The 20,261-nt window shown below is 44.6% G+C and overlaps 1 protein-coding gene across 13 annotated transcripts in view; it reads right to left on the bottom strand.

The window, feature by feature from the left end:
- The window catches only part of IQCK (IQ motif containing K), a 139,729-nt gene that overhangs the window by 73,917 nt on the left and 45,551 nt on the right, over positions 1–20,261 (bottom strand). For all 13 annotated transcript variants that reach the window (XR_010137839.1, XM_009250522.4, XM_024241409.3 and 10 more), the window contains 2 exons: positions 19,838–19,890; positions 19,628–19,705 (listed from right to left, as the gene is read on the bottom strand). Coding sequence is in view for 12 of the 13 variants with exons in the window: in XM_009250522.4 (XP_009248797.3) it covers positions 19,628–19,705; positions 19,838–19,890 (131 nt within the window). In the remaining variant the exon portion in view is untranslated. The remainder of the gene's footprint in view (positions 1–19,627; positions 19,706–19,837; positions 19,891–20,261) is intronic.

Here is a 20,261-nt window from a genome sequence, read left to right as displayed (position 1 = left end):
AATAGGCCTTTAAGCAGCAATAAGAGGCCACCTTTAGTGACATCCCTGCTTTCACAGCTAGATAATGGGGCGCTGTCTAGTTCCCAAACCAAGAATAAGTATGAGAAAGCCATGGTAAATCAGGCCAAGGACTTACTCTTCGAAGAGTAGTCCTGGGAATTATCAATCATTTCAGCGAGCCAGCTTGAAGGGAGAGAAGCCATGCCAGGCCCTTTCCTCTCTCTTGGAATCAGTGCAACTGGCTTAAGGTCAAATAAAAATAAAGAGGCGACTGCTCATCACCAGGGAACTAGGGAGGAGAGAGATGAACACGTCAAGCACAGAAGGAGGCAGCTGAGGCCTTAAAGTGCTTAAATCAGACATCCCCAAAGCAGACGTTTTTGCATGTTCAGACGGGCACAACAGCACTGCTGGTTGTGTTTCCAAGGAGAATTGTTATACTAGTAATGCTCATTTGTCATGTCCTCCTCCTTTTTTTCTCAAATGTGAATACATTTGAACCATAAGAATCAATGCTGGCCGGGCGCGGTGGCTCCCACCTGTAATCCCAGCACTTTGGTAGGCCGAGGTGGGTGGATCACCTGAGGTCAGGAGTTTGAGATCAGGCCAACATGGCGAAACCCCGTCTCTACTAAAAACACAAAAATTAGCTGGGCGCAGTGGCAGGCACCTGTAACCCCAGCTACTCAGGAGGCTGAGGCAGGAGAATCGCTTGAACCCAGGAGGCAGAAGTTGCAGTGAGCCGAGATTGCACCACTGCGCTCCAGCCTGTGCAACACAGCGAGACTCCATCTCACACAAAAAAAGAAGAATCAATGCTATAATTCTGAGAAGGAACAAGAATTTATTTTTCTGATTGTGTTGTGTATATATAAATGTATGTGCACATGTGTGCGCATACACATGCTTCTTTCCCCTTTTTCAGATGCAAAGCAAAAGATTTGCAGGACATGAAGATACAGCATGCTAACAAAATACATAATAAGAAAATCTGAGACATTAATCTTGATCAATTTCTTCATCCAGTTCAAAGACAATTAGAGAGGTGTCATCAAAAATCATATTTAATCAGAATAAAGAAAGGAAGAAAGCTTGCTTGAGATTGAAAATGAAATTTTGGAATCAAAATTCTATCCACTTTTCTTTCTTTCTCTTTTCTTTTTTTGACAGGGTCTTGCTCTGTCACCCAGGCTGCAGTGTAGTGGCATGATCATAGCTCACTGCCGCCTCAAATTCCTGGGTTCAAGCTATCCTCCCACCTCAGCCTCCTAAACAGCAGAGATTACAGGTACACACCACCATTCCCAGCTAATTTTTTTTTTTTTTTTTGTATTTTTGTAGAGACAGGGTCTCACTGTGTTGCCCAGGTTGTGCCCAGGCTCTCCACTTTTCTTTTCTTTTTCTTTTTGAGACGGAGTCTCACTCTTGCCCAGGCTGGAGTGCAATGGTGCAATCTCGGCTCACTGCAACCTCTGCCTTCCAGGTTCAAGCAATTCTCCTGCCTCAGCCTCCTGAGTAGCTGAGATGACAGGCGCCTGCCACCATGCCCGGCCTTCCACTTTTCATTAACTAAGAGATTAAGTTGTTTTCTTGGAACATGAAAGCACAACCCAGATGTAAAGCCATTTACAAAGATGGCACATGCTGTAAATCAATCCTCATGAAGTTTTGCAATACACTAGTATTTGATAATGGCCACTTGTCACAGTCAGCAGAAGAGACCTTACCCAGTCCTTGCTTTCCATCCTAACTGGGTTCCCAAATGCTCTATATTGAGGCATCATATTCTTTTTTCTTTTTTTTAGGCGGAGTCTCACTCTGTCACCCAGGCTGGAGTGCAGTGGCAAGATCTCGGCTCACTGCATCCTCTGCCTCCCAGGTTCAAGTAATTCTCCTTCCTCAGCCTCCCGAGTAGCTGGGATTACAGGTGCCTGCCACCACACCCAGCTAATTTCTGTATTTTTAGTAGAGATGGGGTTTCAGCATGTTAGCCAGGCTGGTCTCAAACTCCTGACCTCAAGTGATCCTCCTGCCTCAGCCTCCCAAGGTACTGGGATTACAGGCGTGAGCCACCACGCCCTGCCGAGGCATCACATTCTTGACTTATAAACTTAAAATATTTCTAAAAAGTACAACAGAGGTTATCTGGAATGGTACTCCCAGACATATGGTGACTAGCAGTTAGGATGGAATCTCATAGGATTCTTTCAATTCCAGCCTTCTGTGAACACATGAATAGCTCCAAAACCCACAGAGCATTACTCTCTGTAGCCTTAAAGCATATTTAGAAATCATGGTTACCAGGATATGATGTTGCTTTGGCCCCTTCACTAATCTCTACCCTGAGAGATCAACAAACGGTTATTACTCCAGCATCAGGCTGAATCATTCTCCTAGTTACACGCAGAGCTGAGTCCCATTTTACCAACCCCATCATTGAAGCTGCGTACGTGTCCAGATAGCAGAACTCACCAAGCAGCAAAGTGCAAGACCACATGCCCCCATGTGGGTTTCAGATATAACCATTTTTTTAAAAAAAACAAGGCTGTGACACTTGATATTTCTTTTTAAAAATATGCCCAGATTGTGGTGTTATTTAACGTCTTTGTAACTGATTACACATTTTCTCTAGTGTGACTAAAGGAAAAATTTAAGGAGACCCACCTACTCCCCAGTCTCCCTCTCCTGGATTTAAAGGGTGGGCCCAGGCAAGGGGGATGTTCAGAAGGGCAGACCACCTACCTCCCCACCCTTTTCAAACCTCTCACAGGGGATCTTCACCTTTTTTGTGTCACGGATCCCTTTCTACTTTGGCGGTTTGGATTCCTTCTCACAATAATGTTTTTAGCGACATGAAAGTAAATACATAGGATTACAGCAAACCAATTATATTGAAATAAAGGTATCAAAATATTAAAACAAGAGCTGGTGATATAGTAATATATGTGCTTCTAAATTATGCAGTAAATAAAAAGAGCTAATAGCAGGCCAATTAACTACTGTAATTTGAAAGGTGTGACAAGCATAAATGGTATTTCTCGATCTCTGCAACAACTGTAATGTGACAGGAGAATATCTGTGATTGCTGTCAGGGACAAACTCACAGATACTTTGGAAACTACTGAGGTTTGTTGTCCGCATTCATACTTAAAGGAGACGCTGGATTTAAGTGAGAGATTAGTGAAAATAAAGAGGGAATTTCCTTCCCCTTCCAAGTTCTGGGACCCCTGAATCGTAGACAGTTAGTTGTGGCTGGAGCTGGGGAAAGATGGGTTTTATATCCAGTTGGAGACTGAAGACTAAAGATTTAAAAATAAACAGGATGGGCCAGGTGCAGTGGCTCATGCCTATAATCCCAGCACTTAGAGAGGCCAAGGAGAGAGGATGGCTTGAGGTCAGAAGTTCAAGACCAGCCAGGGCAACACTGTCTCTATAAAAAACATAATAAATTTTTGGCTGGGCACAGTGATCAGGCTTGTAATCCCAGCACTTTGGGAGGCAGAGGCCGGCAGATCACTTGAGGTCAGGAGTGCGAGACCAGCCTGGCCAACATAGTGAAACCCCATCTCTACTAAAAATAAAAAAATTAGCCAGGCAAGGTGGCACATGCCTCTAGTCCCAGCTACTTGGGAGGCTCAGGCAGGAGAATCGCTTGAACTTAGGAGGTGGAAGCTGCTGTGAGCCGAGAGCACACCACTGCACTCCAGCTGGATGACAAAGCGAGACTCCATCTCAAATAAATAAATAAATAAATAAGGCTGGGCACGATGGCTCACGCCTGTAAGGTTCCAGCACTTTGGGAGGCCGAGATGGGTGGATCACGAGGTCAGGAGATCGAGATCATCCTGGCTAACACGGTGAAACCCCGTCTCTAGTAAAAATACAAAAAATTAGCCAGGCATAGTGGCAGGTGCCTGTAGTCCCAGCTACTTGGGAGGCTGAGGCAGGAGAATGGTGTGAACCCGGGAGGCGAAGCTTGCAGTAAGCCGAGATCGCGCCACTGCACTCCAGCCTGGGCGACAGAGCGAGACTCCATCTCAAAAAAAATAAATAAATAAAATACATAAATAAATAAAAATTAAAAAAAACTTGTGATTTAAAAAAAAAAACAAGGATAAATCCTAATGGTGAAATGAGATGATCTAAAAAGAGTGACCAGAAAGTTATGGAATTTGGCCAAAAATTATTAAAGGGCTGCTATCCAGATGGCAGATGGAGTCAATGTAATATAGTGTGGTGGTTAGTGGGAAAAAAGAAAAAACTTTTCATATTTTTATCCCCAATAATTTGTGATTTTTCAGTGTACTCATTAAATTTTCAAAAGAGAACTGTTATTTCCCCTACTCTGTTTCAGTAAAGGGATCCCATTCAGCCAGTTGCTCAGGCCTGAAATCTCTGTTGCATTCTTGACTCCTCTCTCCCAACATCCAATCCATCAGCAAGTCTTCTTGGTTCCAACCTCAAAACATGTCCCAAATTCAATTCATTTTACTTCCTCCTCTCCATGAGGGCATCATCTCTTCACTGTAGTCACCTCCCTGTATGCACTATTAGGTTGATTTCAGTCAATACGGCATCCAGCTGCCGGACTGATCTTTTTAACAGATACACTGAATGCTGGGTGTGGTGGCTCACGTCTGCAATCCCAGCACTTTGGGAGGCTGAAGTGGGAGGACTGCTTGAGGGCAGGAGTTCGAGGCTGCAGTGAGCTATGATCGCACCACTGCACTCCAGCCTGGGCAACACAGTGAGACCCTGACTCAAAAAAAAATTGTGTGTGTTGTTTTAAGCACCAACTTTGTGGTAATTTCTTGCAGTAGCCCTAGGAAACTAATATACTAATTCCCATCTTATGATCCTTAACTTAATCACATATGCAAAGTCCCTTCTGCCATATAAGGGAATATATATATTTACAAGGTCTGGGAATTGGATGTGGACATCTTGAGGGCACTAAAAGGAAAAACCTTTGTTTCTCTACTCGCAAGACTTCTGACACCAAATGTGTGGGTTTTTCACACCACGCAATTCTCCAGCTCTCTGCAGATACCAACTGGGCGTCCTACAATTTATTTTTTATTTTGTTTTTTTTTGAGATAGGGTCTCACTCTGTTGCCCAGGCAGGAGTGCAGTGGCATGCTAACGGCTCGCTGCAGCCTCCATCTCCCAGGCCCAAGTGATCCTCTCCCCTCGGCCTCTGGAGTAGCTGGGACTACAAGTGTGTGCCATCACATCCAGCTAATTTAAAAAATGTTTTGTAGAGATAGGGGGTCTCACTATGTTGCCCAAGCTGGTTGCAAACTCCTGACCCTAAGCAATCCTCCCGCCTCGGCCTCCCAAAGTGCTGGGATTACAGGCACTACAATTTAATTTAACTCTGACACTAACTACCCATAGTTAGTGCAGACCCCACAGAAGGCCCACAGGGAGCCCACAGGATAAGGGCTTAGTCCCACAAGAATGCTCTCCACTACAGATGCCAGTCACAAGGAATGGGTCTCCAGGTTACTCACACTTCTGGTCTGACTTGGCTACAAATTGGGGGCTCCCACAACCCCCTCCTCAAGTTCGATAATTTTCTACAACAGCTCATAGAACTCAGGGAAAACGCTTTACTAAATGGTGGGGCTAAGATTGGAGTCTAGATGTGCCTGCCATACTGCTTCGCACAGGCTCTCTGAACTGGTTCTTTTTTTTAAATTTTTTTATTTTTTTTGAGACAGAGTCCTGCACTGTCACCCAGGCTGGAGTGCAATGGTGTGATCTCAGCTCACTGCAACCTCTGTCTCCTGGGTTGAAGCAATTCTCCCACCTCAGCCTCCTGAGTAGCTGGGACTACAGGCGTGCACCACCACACCCAGCTAATTTTTGCATTTTTTTAGTAGAGATGGGGTTTCACCACGTTGGCCAGATTGCTCTCGAACTCCTGACCTCAAGTCATCTGCCAGTCTTGGCTTCCCAAAGTGCTGGTATTACAGGCGTGAGCCACCGTGCCCGGCCCTGAACTGGTTCTTAAACAGCCATGGAGAAACAGCAGGAAGAAAGAACAGAAGCAGTACTGAGTGCCCCTGAGAAAGGGCCACCCACATGTCAAACCTCCAGCAAGAGGGAGGCACTAGAGAATTTATACATCTCAGCACGTCCCAAATTCAGGAAACAGCTTTCCTTCCTCCCTCTATTTGAAGACGAATGTGAATATAAAAAGCAAAGATGATTTACTATCCTCTTGGGACTCTCTGGCCTCCGAAATTACTGACACAGAAATCTACTCTTCTATAAGACAAAATAAATTAAAAGGATTTTTTTTTCTATCAAGAGGGCATGACAGCAAATTTTCTGCGATGCCACCATTTAATTATAATCTTTAGTATGAAATGCAGTTTTTTGTGCCACTCCGAAGGTAGGAGCATTTTCAGTTCCACTATCAGCCTCAGCACAAATAGATCATCATGCGACTGGAGCTTGTCCTCAAATGACACGGTGACACTTTTGTTTTCACCTCCGTTTTTGGTCACAAGATACCTTTCATCAATATGAACATATCATAGGTTCCCCCAGCCCCCCACCTTTTTTTTTGTTTCAAGGATAAAACTTAGCTGAGAAGACATTTCACCCAAAGCAACCTTTTCTTTTCAAAAACACAATCTTTGTTTCATTGAAGGTCTCAGTTTTAATGATGTCTTTCATGAGCCTTCCCTTCTGGGACATGAGACCAGAAAGGCAGTGGTGCACTTTTGCTTTTCATGCTCATTTAGTTATTTATTTTTGCAAATGAATCTGACCAATTCTCAGGGCCATTCTTTTTGGCCAAAATAGAAATTTAAACTTTTTCTCTTCTTAATGTGCTAGAAAATAATTTCATTGCCTCTGATTGGCTGGTTGAGTCACGACTACATACTACAAAAGAGGATGGTGCTGGATTAATAAACAGCACTAAAGCCAACGGGAGATATGACATCATCTACCCCTGTTAAAAGGTAAGGACAAAAACACCCTCATCACCCTTCAATTAGAGTATGTGGCAGATGTTTTTTGTTTGTCTGTTTGTTTGTTTTTGAGATGGAGGCTTGCTCTATCACCCAGGCTGGAGTGCAGTGGCACCATCTCAGCTCACTGCAACCTCCGCTTCTCAGGTTCCAGCGATTCTCCTGCCTCAGCCTCCCGAGCAGCTGGCGTATTACAGGATTGCACCACAACACCTGGGTAATTTTGTTGTATTTTTAGTAGAGACGGAGTTTCACCATGTTGGCCAGGATGGTCTCAAAGTCTTGATCTCAGGTAATCTGCCCATCTTGGCCTCCCAAAGTGCTGGGATTCTAGGCGTGGCCACCGTGCCCGGGACATGGCATCTTTCAAGCTGTCTCACACAGCCAGGTTTCTCCCAGTCTCAGTACTGATCACTTTAAGGACCAGGTGACAGAAGGGGAAGTAGAGCAGAGTAATTAGCCACACTCTTAACAGTGCATAGACTCTGCAGCCAGGTTGCCTATGTTCAAATCCTGCCTCCACTATGCACTGGCTTGAGATCCTGGGCAAAGACTTAATTTCTCTCTGCCTCAGTTCTTTCTTAGAAATATGCCTGTGGGCCAGGTGCAGTGGCTCATGCCTGTAATCCCAGCACTTTGGGAGGCCGAGGCAGGTGGATCACCTGAGGTCAGGAGTTCAAGACCAGTCTGGCTAACATAGTGAAACCCCATCTCTACTAAAAATACAAAAATTAGTCGGGCATGGTGGTGGGTGCCTATAGCCCAGCTACTTGGGAGGCTGAGGCAGGAGAATTGCTTGAAATGGGGAGGCAGAGATTGCAGTGAGCCTAGATCGTGCCACTGCACTCTAGCCTGGATGACAGAGATAGACTCCTTCTCAAAAAAAAAAAAAAAGCCTGTGCCCAGAACAGCTAGTGTTCACCAATATCCACATGTTCCTTTAGGTATCCCTGCCTCCCCTGCAACTGGCTTGAAGCCATGCTCTGTAAAGAGAGGTGAGAAGATTAAGGATCTTCCAGACTAAGAAGGTTAAGAGCTGAGGGACCTCCTACATTCTTTTCTTCCTTTCCGTCAGTGACCTCAGAGGTAAGAGGGCTGTCCAACCTACAACAGTCTTTTTGTGAGCAAGAAATAAGCTGTTATTGGGTTAAGCCACTGGTATTTTGGTATTGTTTATAACTGCAACCTAGCCTAGCCTAGCCTAATACAACAGGGATACTATGATTTTCTGCTTTGTAGGGTTGCGATGTAAGTTAAATTAGGTAATATTTGTAAAGTGCCCAGAATAATACCCAAGTAAACACTATGTAAATGTTTGGTAGGTAGGTAGTTAAATATATAAATACGAAGACAGACAGACAGAAGGAAGTAGTTGCCTTATGAGCTGCTTCTGTTATGAGGGGTACCCAAAATTGAAAACAACTGAGGAAAGAGTGGAGTCATGTGTCTATTTTATGCGTCACCTCTAGAGTAAAGTGGCAAGAATTGCTTGCATTTTAAAAAGTCTTCTTTTTTTTTTTTTTGATACAGAGTCTCACCCTGTCGCCCAGGCTGCAGTACAGTGGCGCAATCTCAGCTCACTGCAATCTCCGCCTCCCGGGTTCAAGTGTGTCTCCTCCCTCAGCCTCCCGAGTAGCTGGGATTACAGGCATGCATCACCATGCTTGGCTAATGCTTTGTATCTTTAGTAGAGATGGGGTTTCACCATGTTGGCCAGGCTGGTCTCAAACTCCTGACCTCGTGCTCCACTTGCCTTGGCCTCCCAAAGTGCTGGTATTACAGGCAAGGCGTAAGACACCATGCCTGGCCTTAAAAATTCTTATCCCTTTCCCTTTCTTCCCTTCTCTGTCTTTCTCTCTTCTTCCCAAAAGCATATCATTGAATTAGCATAAATTAAGTACACATACACTTCAATCCAACTACACACAGTATGTCTGTCCATGAAAATGGGAACCATGTTTGTCTGTTTCCACGTGTCATGTTTCCACGGCACATAGTAGGTGTTTCATAAATGGTAGCCAGCCCACTTATGAATATCGCTGCCCCATAATTTTAGAGCATATTTAAGCATTCAATAATTATTAGCTGGCTGGGCGCGGTGGCTCATGCCTGTAATCCCAGCACTTTGGAAGGCCAAGGAGGGTGGATTACTTGAGCTCAGGAGTTCCAGACCAGTCTGGGCAATGTGGTGAAATCTACAAAAAATTAGCCGGGCATGGTGGTGCACACCTGTAATCCCAGCTACTTGGGAGGCTGGCTTGAGCCCAGGAGGCAGAGGTTGCAGTGAGCCAAGATCACATCACTGCACTCCAGTCCGAGCAACAGGGTAAGATCCTGTCTCAAAAAAAAAAAAAAGTATTAGCTAAATAAATAATTCCCTTTAGCTGGAACATACCTGCTTGGTATATGTACCAATAATGAAATATAATAATAGCAGGCACTAGGATTCCTCTTAGGTGGGGAACTTCGTTCAGATGAAAGGCCATTTTTCAGATGGAAAAACTGAGGCTTGGAAGGATTAAGTCATCTTTGCCCAAAGTCACACAGCTGGAAGTGGTGGAGCTGGGTTTAGAATGCAGAGGTGTGATTCTAGTGCTTCCAAGCTCCTAACCACCACACTACACTGCCACTTCTTTGACTTCTAGAACATTCCTACACTTCCTTTGGCAACTTTGGGATTTGACTCACTGTCATCTTCTTCAGCTGTCTCCTCCCAGTGTTCTCAGCTACTTCATTATCTATGCTGACCCCCGTAATACCATGACTTTGGGTCCACATGTTTCCAATGACCCCTACACCTTCCCTCTGGGTCAGTCACCCAACAGAAAGGTCACATCTTAGAATGGTTCATCACTGAAGACTGTCACATATCAAGTTCCTGAATTTCTGATGTAACCATAAACTTTTCTCTCCTTCCATCTTTCCCACCTACTACTTACTTCTAATTATGTTGGTTTTTTTGCTTTTACACGAGACCATGGTTTGGGAAGGTTATTGGTGTCCACCTGAAACAGGGAATCAACAAACCGTAGCTCATGGGCCAAATCTGGCCCACCACCTGTTTTTGTGGATAAAGTGTTATTGGAACACAGCCACACCCATTCATTCACATATGGTACATCTATGGCTGCTTTCATGACACAACTAGGGAGTTGAGTAGCTGAGAGACTGTCCGTGGCTTGCAGAGCCTAAAAGACTTAACCATCCTCCACAGAAAAGTTTGCTGACCCTTGACATAGAAAGCCATGTCCTTGTTCCCCAGGAACTCTGAGATTATTGGAGACTTGTTCCTTAGAACAAACCCAAGGCTCTGATCATGTTAATCCTCCTTCTCATTGTTTCTGCGGAAACTGGGTTTGGGTTTGGTGGGAGGGTTGGTGTTACCTGAGACTAACATAAGAGAATTGGTTGGGAAGTTGTGCACATTCAGAGCCAGGTCTCTGGAGGGGTGACCAAGACCTTCTCAGCACCACAACACTTGTCAGTTGGGCTGCACCTGCCATCTCCCCTTTCCCCAGGGCCATTTTCCCTCAATGCCATTTGAGTTTCTCAGCATGATCATAGGAAAACTCAGTCTTCCATTGTCTGTCACTCCAGCCACCTCCAGTAGGGAATGGTCCCCAGCCGTCCTGGTTCACTGCCCTCCAGTAGATACCTCCTCGCCCAGGGCACATCTCCTACACTATCAAGTGCTCATAAGGAGCTTTGAACAATCTCATTTTAATGTTTTTTTAATTATTATTATTTTTTGAGACAGGATCTCACTCTGTCACCCAGGCTGGATTACAGCAGCACAACCACAGCTCACTGCAGCCTAACCTCTGGGGCTCAAGTGATACTCCCGCCTCAGCCTCCTGAGTAGCTGGGACCACAGGTGAGCACCACCACGAGCAGCTGATTTTTGATTTTTTATAGAGATGGGGTCTCACTATGTTTCCCAGGCTGGTCCAAACTCCTGGGCTCAAGCAATCCTTCTGCCTCAGCCTCCCAAAGTGCTGGGAGGCATGAGCCACTGCATCTAGCCCTAATCTCATTTAAAAAAATTTTTGTTATGAAAATTTTAAAAGCTATACAAAAGTAGACAGAAAATATTAAAAGGAATCCATGTCTCCATCAACCAGCTTCAATTATACTGTTCTCCATGTCAGTTAATGGAAGCTTCCCTCCCTCCCTCACCCCTGTCCGTAGAATATGTAATTTCATATATAAATATTTTGGCATGTTTCTCTGAAAAGTAATAACCTTTTAATCATGACTATGAAATTAGTATTCTCATCATCATATCTTAAATAATAATTTTTTTATTTCATCAACTATTAAGTGTTCAAATTTTCAGTTGTCTCCAATTTTTTATATCATTTCTCTGAATGGGGATCCAATTAAGATCCGCACATTGGAATCTTTAAAAACAAATTGTCTTGATTCTAAGATGTACCCCACTACCCTCATCTTAGTGTTTCTCAGTTTGGTATGTTTCTTACTTTCAATGTGAACACCTAATGTAGGGTTTCTTTCTCTTCCTGAAAATCAGTTGCTAAAGCGTTAACATAATTCAGAAAATATGGTAATTTATGATTTAAAAATGTAAGACATTCTTTAAAAAGGAAACAATGCTTTCACTTGTACCTACGATCCCCTGGGCCCAGTCTAGACCTTTTACTAGATTAGCTTTGCCAGTCTTCAACCCTGATTTTACCAACCATCTGTTCTCCACCCCCTTTCCAGAGCTGTGGAGGATTGCTGGAGACAATCACATAAGCAGGCTGTTTATATGCACCACAAATTCAGGCCATCAGCTGGGCCATCCCTATTTATCCCTGGTTGATTCCCTGTCAGTTTCACCACAGCAGCTGTTGCAACCCCCTCCCCTCCTCCATAAACCTCTGCCTCCCTCTCAGCAGATGCCTTCACACCTACATGAATGTGAACGTGAGTGACAGCACCCACCATGAACTTTCTCAGTGTTTCTCCCTCCACTTCAAATTTTCTCTCACTCTTAGCTCTGGTCTCAGAGGAATACTTACACTTTTTTTTATATCTATATACATATGGAGATACATAGAAAAGTATCTGAAAAGTTCACCAAAATGTCAACAATGATTATATCTGGGAGGCCGGCTCTTGGGTGATCTGTGCATTTTTCTTTTGATTTTTCTGTTTTGTTTGAATTTTTTCACTCAGCATGTATCATTTTTATTATACAAAACCTGGAATACTATTTTAAAATGTAAGCAATCTTCAGCAAAATGTAGGTGATCTCTAAGAGAAAGGGACTTTAAATTTCTCCACATTCTCCATTACCCTTTGTGGTAGGCAGAATTTGGGTCCTAAAGATGTCTGCATCAAAATTCCCAGAAACTGGTCGGGCATGGTGGCTTAAAACTGTAATCCCAGCACTTTGGGAGGCCAAGGCAGGCAGATTGCTTGAGCTCAGGAGTTTGAGACCCACCTGGGCAACATGCCAAAACACAGTTTCTACCAAAAATACAAAAATTAGCTGGGCGTGATGGCAGGCACCTGTAGCCTCAGCTACTCAGGAGGCTGAGGTGGGAGGATGGCTTGAGTCCAGGAAGTCAAGGCTGCAGTGAGCTGTGATTGTGCCACTGCAGTTCAGCCTGGGCAACAGAGGGAGACCCTGTCACCCTCTCATCCCTCCCCAAAAATTCCCAGAACCTGTGAATATTTACCTGACAATGGCAAAAGAAACTTTGCAGATGCGATTAAGTCAAGGATTTTGCAATGGGAAGTTTATCCTGAATTATCTAGATGAGCTAATGTAATCACAGGAGTCCTTAAAAGTGGAAGATGGAGGCAAAAGAGAGTCAGAGAGGCCAGGAGAGATGGCTCACGCCTGTAATCCCAACACTTTAGGAGGCTGAGGCAGGTGGATCACTTGAGGCCAGGAGTTTGAGTCCAGCCTGGCCAACATGATGAGACCCTGTCTCTACTAAAAATACAAAAATTAGTCGGGCATGGTGGTGCATGCCTGTAATCCCAGCTACTTGGGAGGGTGAGGCAGGAGAATCACTTGAACCTGGGAGGCAGAGGTTGCAGTGAGCCGAGATTTCACAACTGCACTCCACCCTGGGTGACAGAGTTAGACCCTGTCACCCCCTCCGCCCCCCTAAAAAGAGTCAGAGAGATATGACTAAGAAAGAGGGTCAGAGAGATGCAACATTGTTGGCTCTGAAGAGGAATGCAGGGGCCACTAGCCAAGGAATGCAGGCAGTTTCTAGAAGCTTGAAAAGGCAGGGAAACATTTTCCCCTAGAAACTCCAGAAAAGAATTAGGCTCTGCCAACACCTTGATTTTACCCCAGTGAAATCCAAGTCAATCTTTGGATCTCCTGAACAGTATAGTAATAAATTTGTGTTGTTTTAAACCTACCAGTTCTGGGGCGATTTGTAACAGCAGCAATAGAAAATAAACACACCCCTATTTCTCCTTGCCAGTCATTTAAAATCAACATAGACTCTAAGTTGAAACAAGTCATCGTTACACTGCCAACCACATGACTTAGAGTAAGTGCCATTCATTGAACTTCTGGAATAAACTCTGGGCTACCTCTCGGTTCAGCCCTTGTCCATCTTGACTTAATCCATACATTCGATGTGGGGCTCTTGATTCCCAAACCGTTTCTCTTCATATCCTACTTGTAAGCTTTAGGCCAATGTTTCTGGCATGGATATCCTAGAAGCACCTCAATCTAAATGTGCCCCAGACAGGAATCATCATTTTACCCTTGCACTTGCTCTTCTGGCTGGGTCTCTTGGCTTCCATTATGGGCCGCCCACATACCCAGGAGCAAATCTCACCATTTCAGGCACACCCCTTCTCTACCCCTAAATTTATCCTGTGTCATCCATCCATTCTACCCATCCCACGTTCCCCCTTTTCGACTAACATGGCCCTAACTCAATACCTTATGGCTATAAACAGTCTTGGAACTAGTAGCCCCAACTCCAGGCTCTCCCCAGTCTCAGATGTCCTCTGCACTGTCTCAGGAATTATCTTTCCAAAACAGCCTAATCCCATTTTACCTCTGCCCAAAAGCCTTTGAATGATCTCTTGCTTATGGAATAATGCCCAAACTTCTTTCTTTTACTGAAAACCATAATCCACCCCCTAACTGCCTTCTAGCCGTAGCTTCCATCTCATCCCTATGTCCTCACACACTCCAGGAGCTAGCAATGCTGGTTTCCTGTGACTGGAACAAATCTTGTCTCTTCTCCCATCTTTGGGTCTTTGGCCTGGAATGTCACAATGTCCACCAATGGCAATAAACCACTATTCACCATTTAGTAAGCCACATGTTACTATAGGTTGGGCTTGTTCAGAATCCCATTTGTAGCTGTATCACTGCATCTTCACAACCACCACATTTACCAATAAGGAACTGGAGGCTTAGAGACAGACATGCTGTGATGCTTTTAAAATAAATATGTCCACACATTCTTTGATACTCCTCCCTCCCGAAGGTAGAGCTTAATTATTAAACCTCGAATGTGGCACTTGGTGACCTGCTTCTAATAGCATGTGATGGAAATGGAGGTATTTGACTTCCAAGACTAGGTCATAAAAGGTACCATGCTTCTTTCTTGTGCCCAAATCTTTCACTCTGAAGGAGGCTAGACACCATGTTATGGGGATACTCAAGCAGCCCATGGAAAGACCCAGATGGGGAAAATTTAAGGCCTCCAAACAACAACCAGCACCATGTTTGTGTACCATCTTAAAAGCAGAACCTCCAGCCCCAGTTGGGCCTTCAGATGACTGCACCCCCTGTGACATCTTGACTACAACCTCATGGGAGACTCTGAACCACGACCACCCAGCTAAGTGGCTAACAAATTCCTGACCCAGAGAAACTATAGGATAATATTTATGACTTTAAGCCACTAAATTTTGGGGCAATTTGTTACACAGTAATAGATAAATAAACACTTGCCCAAGATCATAGGATCAGTAAGTGGTGGAGATATGTTTTCTTGTGTGTGTGTGTTTTTTTTTGAGACAGAGTCTCACTCTGTCACCCAGGCTGGAGTGCAGTGGTGTGAACTCGGCTCACTGCAACCTCCGCCTCCTGGGTTCAAGTGATTCTCCTGCCTCAGCCTTCCGAGTAGCTGGGATTACAGACGCACACCACCACGCCCAGCTAATTTTGTATATTTAGTAGAGACAGGGCTTTGCCATGTTGGCCAGGCTAGTCTCAAACTCTTGACTTCAGGTGATCTGCCTGCCTCAGCCTCCCAAAGTGCTGAGATTACAGGTGTCAGCCACTGCACCCAGCCAGTGGTGGAGATTTGAATGCTGGTTTATCTATCCCAAAAGCTCAGGCTCTTAATTCTGCCTGCAGTACTACTGCAGTTTATATTTCACTTCCTTTAAAAAGCCTTGACAGAGTCTCCCCCTCGAAAGTTATCTTCCTCCAATTTGTATCATTAAGCCGTACTCAAAATGTCCATCCATAATACTCATATAATCACCTTATTTGTCCCAAACTCGTCTCACTTCATGGTCGACTTTCCAGCTGTGGGCTCTCAGCTTTGGTACCTACATCCTAGTGTTGTTGTGAAGATTAAATGAGATGGCATGTATCAAAGCTCTTAGTGAAGCAATGGCTCAATTATACTATTTGTTAGTTCCTGGATGCAGTACTTTTTCTGTCCTATGGATGGATAAGCTCTTAATCTGGCTATGTATTAGAATTACCTAGGAAACTTTAAAAAAAAAAAAAAAAAAGAAAGCAAAAAAACAATGTCCAGGCTATACCTGAAGATTATGATTTAGTCAATCTGGGTGAAGTTAGGTACCAATATTTTTCCAAAGTTCCCTGGGTGATTTTATTTTATTTATTTGTTTATTTATTTATTTATTGAGATGGAGTCTCGCTCTGTCACCCAGGCTGGAGTGCAGTGGTACCATTGATACAGGAGTGCTGGGAAGGGAAGAAGGGGGTAAGGGAAGTGCTCCCTAGAGGACGGCGTGGTCCCTGGCTAGGCCTCCACCCCCAGGGACCTAGATGAGAACAGGCATTTCCTGCCAAATATTGCATTTCCCAAGACCACCCTGGCTTGCCATGCCCCCCATCCTGGGCATATAAAAGCCCGAGACCCTAGCGGGCAGACACCCAGGCAGAAAAAGTTCGAGAGGAGCATGTCAGCGGAAAAAGATACAAGCAGCTGCTCATGGAGAGGATGTTGAGAGGAGCACGCCAGCAGAAGAGCACACGGACAGGCACAGCCACCTCGCAGGACGAGGCTGAGTTTGGCCAGGGCAGTTAGTCGGAGGAGAGCTGTGGCCACTGAGCAGCCCAACTACATGGGAAAAACCATGGTGCCCTTCTGGCTCCTCCATCGGCTGAGAGCTACTTCCACTCAATAAAACTTTGCACTCATTCTCCAAGCCCACGTGTGATCTGATTCCTCCAGTACACAAAGGAAAGAACCTGGGATACAGAAATCCCTCTGTCCTTGCAACAAAGTAGACAGTGAATTGAGCTGGTTAACACAAACTGCCTATAGATGGCAAACTAAGAGAGCACCCGGTAACATATGCTCACTGGTGCTTCAGCTGTAAATTCACCTATAGACACTGCCACCGGGTGGGAGCCCCACAACCTGCCTGCCTGTATGCTCCCCTAGAGGTTTGAGCAGCAGGGCACTGAAGAAGCGAGCCACATCCCCCTGTTGAACGCCCTGCGAGGGGGACAAGGTAACTTTTCCCGTTTCACCTTCTTGGCTCACTGCAACCTCTGCCTCCTGGATTCAAGCAGTTCTCCTGCCTCAGGCCTCCCAAGTAGCTGAGATTACAGGCATGTGCCACCAGACCTGGCGAATTTTTGTATTTTTAGTGGAGATGGGGTTTTACTGCATTGGCCAGGCTGGTCTCGAACTCCTGACCTCAAGTGATCTACCCACCTCGGCCTCCCAAAGTGCTGGTTTAAAGTTTTGAAACTACTGGACTAAATCAGAGGTTCTCAACCAGAGGCAGTTTTGCCTCATTCCCCTTGGGGACATACGCTAGTGTCTGGAGATATTCCTGATTGTCACAACTGTAGGAGGGTGCTACTGGCATCTAGTGGGTGGAGGCCAGAGATGCTGCAAAACATCCTACAATGCACAGGTCAGCTTCTTACAGCAAAGAATTATCCAGTCCTAAATGTCAATAATGCCAAGGTTGAGACAACCTGGACTGGATATTTCCCGGCTCCCACCCTTGTTCTCCTTAAGAACTTTGGTTCCTACTTGATTCTCTGACTATTCCTACTTGAGACAAGAAGAATGCAGCATTTGAGTTCTTGCCTTGGACCAAATCTGGGCACCAACCAGCTTGGCTGCTGCCCCAGCTGGGCTGGCTCCAGGCCCACCAGGAAGGGCACGTGGATGGTCTCATGCTTCCCCACTTCCCTTTAATGCTTTGTCAACATTTGAATTACAACACTCACTACAGAAACTACAGCAAGTTGTAAACATGTCTCCCTCACCCCAAGGGCCAGGGCCATACTTTATTCATCTCTGTTTTTTCCACAGCACCAAGCTCTGTGCAGTTGAACTGGGTAGGTGTTCAATAGATATTCATAGCATCAAATAGATTAATATCATTTCAATTTTTATCATGCATCTGGGCATCTCTTTGAAAGGTCATGGATGTAGAGAATACAAATGCCAGTTAAAGCAAGAGCTCTTGTGTTTCTGTTCCTGTGGAGTGCAGCTGAAATGACCGCTACTGCTCCTTCACAGTATATTTACATGAGCTTCCTGTAGACATCAGTGCCATTTAAAATTAAGGTATTTGTATAATAAATAAATCTAAGAGGATTCTTATTAGAGAAGTTATCTTATTTTTAAGATTATTTTTCATTGGTTATTACAAATGGAAAAATGTTTTATTTTCAAGGCAAAGCAGCAACTTGGAGAGTGATACTCAAAGAAGCTTGTCTTAGAAAAATATATGTAAATCAATAAATTTTGGGCTATACATTTCATAGCAGTTAAAATCAGGCACAGGTTTAAAAGCTAAATAAGAAACAAGGTTTTCCGATGTTTCTCTCCTTTCAATGTGTAATCTTAGATTTAAAAAAAAACCGGTTAATATCTGGGGTTTTTTAAATTCCCAAAATTGCCAAAGTCAGCCAAGGGTCTATTCATCTTGGCATTCTCAAAGAGGGCAGATTTAAGCAAAATATGTGACAACTGAGAGCCGAGAGTCTAAATTTTTTTTTTGAGACAGAGTCTCACTCTGTCCCCCAGGTGGAGTACAGTGGTATGATCTCGGCTCACTGCAACCTCTACCACACGGGTTCAAGCGATACTCCTGCCTCAGCCTCCCGAGTAGCTGGGATTACAGGCATGTGCCACCATGCCCAGCTAATTTTTGGATTTTTAGTAGAGATGGGGTTTCGTCGTGTTGGCCAGGCTGGTCTCGAACTCCTGACCTCAAGTGATCTGCCTGCCTCGGCCTCCCAAAGTGTTGGGATTACAGGCATAAGCCACCATGCCCGGCCAGACATAAACTGATTTTTTTTTGAGATGGAGTCTTGCTCCGTCACCCAGGCTGGAGTGCAGTTGCGCCATCTTGGCTCACTGCCAGCTCCACCGCCCAGGTTCACACCATTCTCCTGCCTCAGCCTCCCGAGTCGCTGGGACTACAGGCACCCACCCCACCACCACGCCTGGCTAATTTTTTGTATTTTTAGTAGAGACGGGGTTTCACCATGTTAGCCAGGATGGTCTCCATCTCCTGACCTCGTGATCCGCCGGGCACGGTGGCTCACACCTGTAATCCCAGTACTTTGGGAGGCCGAGGCGGGCGGATCACGAAGTCAGGAGATTGAGACCATCCTGGCTAACACGGTGAAACCCCATCTCTAATAAAAATACAAAAAAAAAAAAATTAGCGGGGCTTGGTGGTGGACGCCTGTAGTCCCAGCTACTCGGGAGGCTGAGACAGGAAAATGGCATGAACCCGGGAGGCAGAGCTTGCAGTGAGCCGAGATCCCACCACTGCACTCCAGCCTGGGCGACAGAGCAGACTCCGTCTCAAAAAAAAAAAAAAAAAAAAGAAATTAAAGGAATAAAAGAATGGCTACTCCATAGACAGAGCAGCATAAACTGATTTTATATAGCTAAATAACTAAGAGGTCTGGTAGGCTGCACTGTAGACTGAAGTGATTACTTCAGTGTGGGGAGGAAACCCATATTAGAATGGTCAAAGAGTTTTAATTTTATCTGTCATGTTCTTTATTATATTATAAATGGAGAATTGATGCAGGTAACTTATTATTTAAGCTTTTTTAGTATTTTCTAAGTATTTAGAAAAGCTTAGCCATATTTCCTGAGACATAATGACATTCAGAGAGAGAGAGAAAAATGAAGGGAATGGAGGGATAAATTACTTAGGATAATAATTTTTTTTTAAGTTTTCTATTTTGTTTCTGGAGTGCTTCTTGAATGAAATTACTGGCCTGATTAGGATAAGGTTAGCCTAGGCTAAGAATAACTAGAGACAGGAGTCACAAATATGACTGGCCAAAAGTCCTGTATGGATCAGATCAGTTTGTTCTCTTAGATTGAAGAAAACTATTATTAACGCAATCTTAAATTAGGAATAAATTATTCAAAGCCTTGTGTCATACTCACTGTTGCTTTAGCCGCTCCTCCACAAATGGAATGGAGAAAAATTCTGTGAATGGCTCCCCTGCCCTCTTTGGATTTTGGCTGGTCACGATGCCATGTTTGATTGACAAGAAAGCAATAAGCAAAAATTCAAGTCAGTTGTTGCTATTCTGCTTGCAAATTAACACGACTGAATTCTTAGGATCACTGACTAGTCAGACATGAACAACTTACTTGTATAACCACTCGGTCAGAAAATCACAGGCAATGAATTTGGTTCTTTTCCTCTAAAGAGAGAAGAGATAATTAAATTACAGCTGACCCTGAAACAATATGGATTTGAACTGTACAGGTCTACTTATACATGACTTTTTTCAATAAAGCTTAACACCGGCTGGGCGTGGTGGCTCATGCCTGTAATCCCAGCACTTTGGGAGGCCGAGGCGGGTGGATCACTTGAGGTCAGGAGTTCGAGACCAGCCTGGCCAACACAGTGAAACCCCGTCCCTAGTAAAAAGACAAAAATTAGCCAGTCATGGTGGTGGGCCCCTGTAGTCCCAGCTACTCAGGAGGCTGAGGCAGGAGAATTGCTTGAACCTGGGAGGTGGAGGTTGCAGTGAGCCAAGACCTGGCCACTGCACTCCAGCCTGGGCAACAG

Source organism: Pongo abelii, chromosome 18, assembly GCF_028885655.2.
Source record: "Pongo abelii isolate AG06213 chromosome 18, NHGRI_mPonAbe1-v2.0_pri, whole genome shotgun sequence".
Taxonomy (NCBI): domain Eukaryota; kingdom Metazoa; phylum Chordata; class Mammalia; order Primates; family Hominidae; genus Pongo; species Pongo abelii.
This window is presented reverse-complemented; position numbering and strand designations above follow the sequence as displayed.